The sequence below is a fragment of the Pavona decussata genome, unplaced genomic scaffold (assembly GCF_977016875.1).
Source record: "Pavona decussata unplaced genomic scaffold, jaPavDecu1.1 SCAFFOLD_3, whole genome shotgun sequence".
In the NCBI taxonomy this organism is placed as follows: Eukaryota; Metazoa; Cnidaria; class Anthozoa; order Scleractinia; family Agariciidae; genus Pavona; species Pavona decussata.
In genome coordinates this window covers 1,665,866-1,677,500 of record NW_028145427.1, presented here as the reverse complement: position 1 = coordinate 1,677,500, position 11,635 = coordinate 1,665,866, and the positions used below count along the sequence as shown (strand labels likewise).

Below are 11,635 nucleotides of genomic sequence, written 5' to 3'. Positions count from 1 at the left end.
CACGTTTGTTATTTTATTGCCCATAAATTATTTTTAACAACACCATTCTCTAACCAATAGTAGCACGATACTTTTGCCTCTAAAAGTAAAAGCAATTTTATTTGTACTAACCATTTCATGATATTTTAGAAACACCAATAAAAATCGCGGTACCAGCTCGATAAGTTATTAGAAATATTCCAAAAACTCCAAACGAAACGGTGAAGAAGGCTGAGAAAACTGAAACGCTTGCGTAACACGATCAGGGAAATACGAAACTTGTTTATGAATGTGTATTGTGCAAAGTTAGACATCATGGGGAGTCAGAACATATTGCAACAACACTTGCAGTAAACACTTAACAGTTATCTTCACTCATACAAGAGATTACAAAACATTCAAGAAAAATTGCAAGCCACGTGCAATATAATAGATTCAAGAGCGTTGGCTTGAGACTGAGAGGAAATCTTTGTTTATATTACAGTTCCACTATTTTGATTTTCGGCGAAGAGTACTTAGCAATGGACTCCTCCTTGGAGACAACAAACTTTGTTTCGTTGGCAATGACTGTGATCTACGTAGTTGAAATGCGTCTATGAGGCCATGAAATATTTCGTGTACTCCCAAGGCCATTTTCGCGGATGTCATTGTCCATAAAAATCCCCACTCTTTTTCCGCCACGTTTCTCGTGTTAATAGTTTTTCCTTCCCTCGTCGTTACATTCAAGGCAGTTGCTTCTAAAACAACATCTGCCTTGTTCGCTACAACCATAACTGGAAGATTACCGCCCCTTTGTTGAAATATTTCTCCTTGAACCTGCTCCAACCATTCAAAGGAATGCGGCTTGTCTAATGAGTAAACCAGCAAAATTGCATCAGCTTTGTTGATTTCCATTCGCCTCATTGCCGGGAAAGTTTCTGTACCACAGGTATCAATGATGTCAACTTGGTAATTCTTCTCTTTGTGGACAATTTGCGTCGAATAAAAGTCTTCAACAGTTGGTAGATAATCGTCATTAAATGGCTCGCCGAGGAAAGCTTTGCACAGCGACGTTTTGCCGACCCATGAATCGCCAAAAACCACGACTGTGAACATTTTAAGGTAGGCGGAAGTGCGTTTTTTGGGTATAGCTTTCTTTTCTTCCTTTGCGTGATTCTTCATAGTGATGTCTGCAAAGTTATTGCTTCGATTCTGACGAAGCAGTGGAAACCAGAAGCTTTAAGGTTATGTAACTTAAACTCGTGACCCAGATAACACAAATGCTCACAGCAAGATGAAAACGGCGTGGTGAATAGTCTTGTGTCTGTTCCCTTGATTGATGTTTCGTGACTTAAATTGGACCACAAATCCCGAGCAAAATTGTTGCGCCACGATTCACTTTCTTGGCTTACGCGATTTTTCAGTTCTCGTTAGGTCGACAGAGCTTCTGCCTTTATATACGTAATCCACAGATTGTGCTGAGTGTTAAATTCCAGCATTGCGTGGAACGTTGCGGTCAAAATGTCAACGATGTCGGGCCCAACATGATCTAGAAAATCAACAAGTGGATTACTTTACATATTTGCGTTACAGCGCCCCCTTAAACGGCGCCCACGCTATCAAGGAAGCCGATCAGAAAATAGGATAAGGATGACGTTTGTTGCTTTGTGTTTATTGTGTTCAACCGTGTGCAGACAACAGTACGGACGTTATCAGGGTTATCGTGATTTTCTAAACACAGTAAAATCTACAAATCAACTTCTCAACAAAATCAAAGCGGTGATAAGAAAAATGACAGGTCTGAAAAAATTTGTAAGTCTGTTAGGAAACTGAAAAGTGGCAAATTACCGGTATGTGGTATTAAACTAACATTTCAAAATAAGACCGATTAAGGTTCACCTATTTTTTAAGAGGGACAGGAAACGTGCTTGGAATGTAACTAATAGTCGTTGAATTTAAAGAATTCTGCGTGACTGAGACAACGTAATACTTCGATTTAGAAGTTTCTAAAAAAAACACAAGAGTGGGCGATTTACACCTCCGAAATAACTTGTCAAAATACAAAACGTATTTCGGAAAAACCGAGTGTTCTCGAGTTCGAAGATAAGAGCGTTAACTCTCACCAATCGATCGATAATTTCCGAAAAACGCCTTGTCCGAACGTTGATTCATGAAATTCCCGAGTATTGCTCAAGACGTCCGAAATCCTTCCTGTTATCGATTTCCCAAAAATATCTGCGGAAGTTAAAGTATTGTCGGTTAGACGAGTTCGTAGATAACGAACATACTTCGGTAACTGTTTTGGGGTGATAATATTGCCTGATAAGGATTCGGAAGAACTTTTCGTATGGTGGGGTGGGGGGGGGGGGGCAGTGAACATTGCCGAAGACCTTGCGAGACGTGGGAGATTTCGGTACATTTTAGACTTCCAACAAATCAGTGTAATCATCAAAAGTCGTGCTGTCTTTATACTTTTAACCAGTAAAAATTGCTGCAATTTTGGGGGAGGCGATTCATACCGTGATCTGCAGAAAAAATCGGCAGCCCCAATAATAATTGATTGAGTAGCCACAGAATTCCAACCTTTGACGGTATAAAGCAAACTTTACTGACCATGGGAAAACAACTTGTCAGCCAACTGATACAAAAATAAGTTTGTTAGTTTTTTGTTTCTTTGCCAGTTTCACAGGCCTTTGAGGCTTGCTTTCTGGGGGATTATTTTGTGATGTTGACCTATATATTAGCTCTTTTAGAAACCAATGGCACTCGGCACGGCGGTCGATGGCGCGTCTTCCATTTTAGCTAAGAAGGGAGCTATTGTAACCCAGAAAGTGACCACTTCACTGAATTTTTAGAATTCTTTGTAGTCCAAGGTTGCAGTACTGATCATGCACATGTCTTACAAATTGCTACCCGGCGTTCATTTAGTTTATCTGACTTCCTTTTTATCGGCTGACACCATTTCTAATGTCACGATTTATTTCTGTTTACGTTAACTGTAAATCTAGAATACTTCGTAAACAAAATAAATAGCTCTTCTCCGATTTTGGATTTCCCTTGATCATTTCATACGTCATTTACTGCCAAAATTAACGGCATTCATTTAAAATCCTATTAAACTTTCGTGTGATCCTTAAAATGGGATTAATAAATCACGTGACATTTAAGGTGGCCGAACACAGTTTGCGCGCTTCACAGATTCTGTTAGTGATGCTATTAAGCGCGCGCTAGGGTTGTGGTACGTAAATACGGCGGTCGATAAAGTGATCCCTCAATTTCACATGAAATGGATAATAAAGGTAAGTTTTGATCCTAAATAACTAAGTTTCTTGTTTCTGGACTCTTTTTCTTTTCTTTCCGAGCAAAAAAGTCATTCGTCAAGACCTTTTGAATACTTTTCATCTTTGCCGTGAAACTCAATTAAAGCCACGCATGCGCATTTGACCAAAAAATTGCGACTGGTTGTTTTCGTGGAAATGAACTGTTTTCTAAGGAACCGCTCATTAGAATTTCGTAAAATTTGGCATGAAAATAGTTCCCTAAAAGCGTAACTCGCCTACAAAGAGAAACCTAAATCTAACAGAGGGTATCTTCACAAAACATTAAAATGCAAAATCAATATTTACAGGAGATCTGTCTGTTAAAATTACATGAAAATAGTGCAACTGTGTCAGTGTTTTGTGAGTTTATCTGGATACAAAAAATGGAAAAAATCTAATGAGTACATTTTCTAAAAATAAAGGAAACCTACAATATATGGACGTTTAATAGTTCGCTGCGTTGCCATGGAAACGGTACTTAGCTCGACAAGACGTACAAAAATCCATTCTTTCTTAGTTAGTCTTACACCATACCAATTTTGGGCGCCCAGAAGTACATATTTCCAAATAACGTCTTCTAACACCTGTACACTAAAAAACTGTATTCGGCCACCTTAAGTCACGTCAGAGTTGCTTTGGAAGAGCACGATCCCACTGATTTTTTTTTTTTTTTTGTCACAGGACTTGTATTGCTAGGGAATTAAAGGTGAATTATAAAATGAAACAACATTTCCACCAGTCTCAGAAATTTTCTGACACAAAAAAATACTGACCGCTGTAGTTTCCAGACAATGGCCTGTATTATAAATGAATCTGCAATATAGTCTTTTCATAAGAACCTACTGAAGAAGAACATTGAAGCTGAGATGGACCGAGGTCGGTTTTAAAACGTGTTTTTAGAACACCCTCATGTTGTTTTGGAGTCCAGGCTTGGAGGCTGTAGCCGACTCTACAGACTTAACAAACAAGAATATGATAGGTTTTCATCACTACAACGACAAAACAAAATTTTAACCCCATTTCAGGCAATAGAACAAACATACACATTCAGACACCGATGGTCAAATCTCTGCCCTGATTCAGACCAAATTAAACATATTAAAAAGGCAAAATGCACCAAGCGACCGTCTTTCAGGCTGCACATACCTAAACAAGAAAGAGCTTCCTTTCTGCCAACCCCTCCCACGACTGATTTGACACGAGTACACGGACCACACGGTACAACGGGAGAGAAGATCAGATAAAGGAGATTTACTTACGTTCAGATTGTTATCAACAGTTTGCTCAAAAATAGGTTAAACCACACCTGACATATTGATCTTATCTTGTACAAGCGCGTGCTATCACGCCACATTTGCGGGCGTTCGCCAAAATAGCAATCCCCTGGTCACGTTTCCTTTCAGTTTTCGTGCGAGAAAGCCATTTTTACGCGGGATGCCCTGAGGGGGCATACCGTGTCTAAAAACGGGACGATTTCTTTTTTTTCTTCGTCGTAGCTACAAATCGCCACATTAATTTATTCATTAAACTCTCCCCTCTCCTACTCGGGATGTATTCTTCTGATTGTCTTCAACAACAGCCCGCCAATCAAAATCCATTCTTGTCGCTTATATCGCGAGGGAGGGGACCCACTCACCCCTACCTGTGTGACGTCAATGCATCATTTGATCTATTTATTAAAGACAGATTAAATTGTCGCGCATATTGTCTTAACATACATGTTGTGGACTCAAGTGTGCCGTTTTCAAACGGAAATTTCACCATTTTGAAGCCGTAAATCGAAAGAATAACTTCTAAGAAGCACCCGACACGTAAAACGGTGGAAATTGGTGAGTTCTTAGCGAAGGAATCGTGCTTTGTTTGACAGTCTTAGATCAAACACGCGAGACTGAAAAGAGGTCATTGAGAAGCTTACGTTATCGTAATGGAATTTCACGAATTTCCGCTGATAGTCTGAGTCGCGTAACACAAGGGAAGCAACGTAACGCGATCGTCGTGACTCAAACTATTCCATTAGCAAGGATAGTTTTATAAATCGGCGAAGCATACAGTTGGAATAAATGAATCAGCCCCAGCATCACGCGTTATGCCAGTATAACAGGCATCTTGTTGATGATAAAATGCTTCTTTTATTTCTTCCTCGATGAAACTAACCCTTTCCTTTTTTGTATCTTAAGCTTTCATCTCTGATTAGCAAAGAGAATGCTTGTTTATCTTAAACAGGGGCCAATTCTGAATCAATAAATCTTTCACGCTTTATGTGTACAACTTACAATCTGCAGGCAGATGTTTTTTACAAACACAAATCATTACACGTCATTGCTGAAACATGTATATTGAACTGGCTTTCAGGAGATAACGTGTCAAAAGCGATATATAATTCATGATAATTTACTGTGTGAAATTTTGGTTCGTAGGGTTGGCCTGTGGTGCAGCGGTTGTCACGTGTGCCTTGACTGCAGGGAACCGAGGCTCGAGTCCTCGCCGACCGGAACCATATTTTCACATATTACGTTATATCTTGCTTTTACACGTTAATCTACTTTGTTCCTTTGTTATAACAGGTCATTACAGTGATCCTATGTGATAATATGGCTGATTCAAGCTGATTCACTCAGTATGAATATTCCTTGCTGTCTGTGTCAGGAGGAAAAAAATTGAAATAGATTTTGTGTGTCCTTCTGATCTAAAGCGCAACTGGGCCGGCTCAGCTACTTCTGGGATTTAAAACAGCAAACATGCTCATACATACATACATAAAATTTATTTTATAAGTTCGATCGTTTCATAACTTCATTTCATGCTCATGCCAAATAAAATGATTCGATGCCCTTTTTCAAGTTTTTTTTTTTTTATTTTTTAAATGAAAAAGTGAGCTGCAATTCCAGAGGAGCAAATAGAAACACCCTTATTAAGAGAAAAATTAGTTATAAATTATGCTTTTTTGAGATCACAGGGCTGAGGAGCTGCCGTGACACAAATACGGACGAGCTTGAAAGTCAACTGCTATGGCAGAACATTGAATTAAAAAAAAACATACCTCCTCGTCATTAGGTTTGCGTCCAAAAGCCGGCAGACCTTAGCACGTAATCAGCCCATTGCACGTGACCTGTTTACGGCTGTTTTTGCTGTCTTAACACTTCCTTATTCAACAATGTAAATGCCGAACCTCCACTCTGACAACGAACTTTGACGTTAAACTGTTGGAAATATCTAAATTCTAAATGTTAGTTTGAAAAGTAGAAATAACATTCAGGTGTGCTGATAATTAGATATGATTATCGTCTATTTTCGCTTTTCAATTTCCCGAGATGGCAAAACACCCGATCACTCATTCTTATCAGGCCAACATGAACCAGATACGTTCCCGTGCAAAAAGAAGCAACTGCTTTAGATGTATAAAGCCAAACGGCTTAAAATGCGGTATGTTACCCATTGACCTATCAAATGGTCGATAAAACATCACGTGCAGTGGTTTTAAAACCCGATAAAACCTCCTCCTTATTAGTATGCGGTGTTTAATCACCTGCCAAATAATTCTAGAATGACGAGAGGAACGAAATGAACTAAATTCTTGAAAGAAACAACTTGTGATCTGTTCTAGCGCATTTTGGAAACAAAAATGCGAGAACTTGAAAAACATTAGCCTAATTGTCCTTCAAGTTTCAATCGAAACCGGCCTACTCTGTCTCTGGCCAGAGACACTAATCGACAGTTTTGTTGTACTGGGGTGATAATTTTTAACAAACTTGACAATTATTTTGTTGTTTCTGCTAACAGTCAAACATTTTTGGGTTTTGAAATGACAGCAAATTTTCGTGATACTTCCCCTTTAAATCCCGATAAAACACTGCTGCTCGTGTTTTAAACATTACTTAAAATTTGCATACATTAAAATTCCGCCGAGCATTACTTCTGCGAGGAATCGTTATTAATCAAAATCATGATTGTTATTCTAAAAAAAAAAACACGAGTAGATGGCATAAAAAGCCAAGGAATTATGAACATCATTGATATCAGATATCACTATACGTGATCCGTAAACACGTCTTCTTGTCGACCCCACCTCTATTTTTACGGCGAAAACTCCTAAACAAATCGACCAGTAGTTCGATCAACTGAAGTACGTAGCCCTGAACTAACAAGCTCATACGCATCTTACACTGAAAAAGACTGTAAAACTCACTCGGTAAAAAGATGAAAAATAATGTCAACAACAGTGCAGCAGAGGGTTACAGACAAGGCTCCCTTTCCGAGCAAAAGTTGGATGGTATATCATTGATTCAAGCAGATGTTTGTCCCAAACCAGGAGATGTCATCTTGGACTTAGGCTGCGGAACAGGAGAGCTGTCTGCATACCTAGCTGGGTTGGTAGGACCCGAGGGAAAAGTTATCGGTGTTGATCCTGACAAGGAACGAATTCAGCTGGCTCGGCACTCTCATGGTCAAATAAACAATCTCTCATTTGCCGTAGCAAGCGGAGCAAGCTTTCCAGAAATTTGTGGAACCGAAGCTTTCGACATTATTTTCAGTAATCACGTTTTCCACTGGATTTCTGAAAAGCAACAAGTCTTCGACAATATGTTTGCAAATCTTAAAGTTAGAGGAAAAGTTGCCATTCAATACGTCGACCATCTCCCTCCATTTGCGTTCAATGGGTACATGATCCTGAATCCCGAGAACGGAGAGCGCATTTGTCAGACCATGTATCAGTGCGAACCGACGACCACTGTCGAACAGTACTGCTCAACAGCGGGATTTCGTATCATGAGGAGTTACGAGTACCAGTGCCACTATGCTTTTGAAAACATAGAGAGCTTGTTGAAATGGCATTGGTCAACTACACACGGCGCTTTTGATCTGTCGCTTGTTACCGAAGAGCGTTTGCAGAGGTATAATTTAGCTCCATACACTGGTGAAGACGGAACGCCGTGCCTTGATTTCAGAGCAATGAAAGAGGAATCCACTGTCTGCCGGCTGATAGCTGTCAAAGAAGCAGAAAATTTTCCTTAAGAGTAGGAACGACCTAATACAAGGCACTGTTTAATCAAACCCAATGCCCACTCTAGAAAGCGTACTAACATTTTTTAGCTCAGTGATACTTAGTTTAATGTACACCATGGTTTGTTGATCTTAATTAGTCACACGATTTTTTAGTTTTTGTTTTGTTGTTGTTGTTGTTGTTGTTGTTGTTGTTGTTTTTTTTTTTTTAATTAAGACTCACTTGGGTGATTTTTAGTTTGCCAGTTGATATGGACCAGTGCAGAAGAAGTTTCCTAGGTTCATCTTGTGCTGCGTTCGCTGAAGAGCTCGATAATAGCGGATTCTGTAGGCTCATGCCAGAGACATGCAAACCTATCCATTATCCAACGCGATATACGTGAGCTGTGGTACCACGGCTCTTGCGATATGAAGCTGACCACAAAAGGCCTGGCTATCTTGAATCCCATTCACATATTTCTCTACGATGACTGTGTGGGAGGGTCAATTATTAACTTTGATTGTTCTTGATCCCCTTCCAAGAGGGAGGAATAAACACTTTTGAGATGGAACTTTAAAAAATCCTCTCCCTTGCCTGGGGTCTCCTCTCAGGGAATGGGTGATGATAGGTGCATAAACAACCAGCATAGAGGTCGTGGATAAATTTCAGGGAAAGTCGCAGTCGCAGGAAGCGTCTTGCATATTAAAACGCCTGTGCGGCCAGATCCCTTCCACAGAGGTTTCATAAGGACAATGAGGGATTTTACTTTAATAGGAAACACAGCTTTAAGAAAAAAAAGAAATCGATGTAGTTAATGGAGGTTAAAAATATAGCTTTTTGAGGGGTATTTAAAGTTGTTAACTTGACTCTATGCCTGCTTGGGTTTAAGTGGCCTTATCAGTCTAATAAGAGTACTACTCTTTGTTAAGGATGAACCGACGTCGATGAAAATATTCCATATCACTGATAATTTAGTTTCTCGCTGAAAAATATCGATACTTTTGAATAAATCTTAGTTTCATATTTTGGAAACCTTCGATTGGCTGCACACGTGACCTCTTGAAGCAGGAAGTGGAGTGTATGTTTCAGGAAATTCTTGCTTCAGAGGACCAAAACTTTTCTCAAGTATTTTTATATTTTTAGTGTACAAAATCAATATTTTTTTCATGTTTGTATATATGCCGTTGATCTTAAGGCGTTATAGCCTAGGCACTACTCGTGCAATGATTTCACAAAGATTCCCGCATCATCTGAAACGTCCAGTGGCCCTTTACCCTTTAAACCCTAATATCAAAGAACAAATTCTCCTATCTTGTGCCCATACTTTTCTTATAAAATCACTGGAGAGATGCTATTGAAATATCAAGAAAATTCACCTTGGGTGATCATATCCTTAATTCTCATGACCTCAGGGGTTGAATTAGCATTGATATTACAAGGAGAATTTTGATGCTGATCACTGTCAGGGCTTAAAGAGTTAAGGCGCTGTGACCAGGCGATTTTCTTGCAACTTGTCCCGCAATTTTACTGTAAAGGGTTCTATGTTCTATGTCAAGAGTTATTATTAAATTACTGTGAATATACCTGTTACTAACCTCGTTTTCTCGGACTGTACTTTAAGTTGAGGACCAAGTTGTTGTTTTCGTTATTAAGCCTATTGCTTTTTTGATGTTCTCGTTTTCGTCGTTGTTAAAGCTCCGTTATGATATATACAAGGTGATGGAGAGAGCTCGACACACTCAATCCAAGTCTAACTCATTAGACTAAGAGTAGTTCGATCTATTTTATCAATAATGAGAGCTATGTAGTAAACTCTAAGCTTAGTTTATAACTGTCCATTTTATTCGAATCATTCACCATCCCAGCCTCTGTATCAATTCCTTCTAAAGACGCTTTTACCACTGAATTCTATAGAAACATGAAAAACTCTTACCAAGCTAAGTCCAAGTACAAACAAGAGAGATTTTGGATTCAGCGAATCAACATTGACACAACAAAGCTTGGGAGTTGAAGAAATATCATTAATTAATCTGTCTATTGCTCGGATGAGAACGTCTGTTGTTTGTCATTGCGTTTAATGGAGTTATGAGCTTAAAGTAAAGCTTGCTTTAACCTTGGCTGCTCACAAGTAAATGGTTAATTAATCGCCTAATTTGGATCGCGAATATTTATTTAGTTTTGCTAACTTAAACATTTTTTTTACGTTGGCGAGCTTGTCTTTCTAAACACACCTTGCTACAAACTAACTTTTTCCCACGCAACTTCTTTCTTGAAAATATGATTCACATTGATATGATGATACTTTTTTACGTAGCCGTTTTGGTGAATTTACGTAAGCACTAGTAAAACAACTAAGGCAGGCATTTCCTGAGAAATAATGTGGCCCACTTTATTTTCATGACGCTGTTAATCAGGAATCAAAAGATAATTCAGGGTCCGAAATTGCGCCTTCCTGGTCGCCAATGCGACTAAAAATTTTGCACTGGCGACTAGAATTTCCCAACTAGTCGCCAGCAGGCGATTAACTATTTCATGCCACGATCATTATACAAACAATAACTTTGATTTTCAGCCAAATCGATAAAAATAAAATTCAAAGTCGCCCGCCAATTGGTCACTTACTTTTTACCTTTCCACTGCTTTTGAAGCATAAAACCGATTTTCCTGTTATTATAAATCTATCACAACGCTTCACAGCTCGAGCAGTGCGAAGCTTCGCCACCATGTTTTTTAAACGAGAAATGCTGCACGGTTGTGGCCTGGTGCGAACAACATGGCGATCCGTCGATCGTCTTGACAGAACACGAAAGGAAAGATCGTTTACGGTTTTGAACATAGAGCAAAGAACCAACCGGCAGTTTTTTTTAAATCGGGTATATTTCTTCTCCAAAAGGTAGAGACAAGAGAAGGTATTAAGTTGACTTAAAACATTTAGCAGTCTTATGAAACTGCGTATATAGCCGGCATTCGATTCGTTTGTCGTGGTTTTTCAGTGTAAATCGCCATTGCGGCGCCAAACGCGTTCTCTTCGTTCTGATTCTTAAAAGAAAAATTGGCGACCAGAATTTTCCATCTGGCAACCAAAAATTTTGGCTTGCGTTTCGCTGCGAAGAAAAAATTTATTGACACTTTTTTTTCTGCTTTTTGGCGACCACATTTTTCCATATGGCGACTGAAAAAAAAATTTCAGTCGCCACTTGGCGCCTGTTTAAAAAAGTTAATTTCTGACCCTGTAATTTATGGACAATTTTAAGAATGACGGTGTATGCATAAAATGTGTGAACGCTTAATGAACGCGAGAGAATTAATGTACTTTATCGAGAAGAGCTCGTGCATCACTAATAGAACTCTATAAACATTTCGATTTGATTTCCAT

General features: G+C 39.1%; 1 protein-coding gene across 1 annotated transcript in view; it reads right to left on the bottom strand.

The window, feature by feature from the left end:
* The window catches only part of LOC146489817 (GTP-binding protein Di-Ras1-like), a 4,619-nt gene extending 89 nt beyond the window's left edge, over positions 1 to 4,530 (bottom strand). The window contains exons 1-2 of the mRNA XM_085103108.1: positions 4,425 to 4,530; positions 1 to 1,507 (exon numbers count right to left, since the gene is read on the bottom strand). The exon at positions 1 to 1,507 is cut by the window's left edge and continues 89 nt beyond it. Of these exons, the coding sequence (XP_084959234.1) occupies positions 469 to 1,140 (672 nt within the window). The 5' untranslated portion in view covers positions 1,141 to 1,507; positions 4,425 to 4,530 and the 3' untranslated portion in view covers positions 1 to 468. The remainder of the gene's footprint in view (positions 1,508 to 4,424) is intronic.
* Positions 4,531 to 11,635: the final 7,105 nt, after the last annotated feature.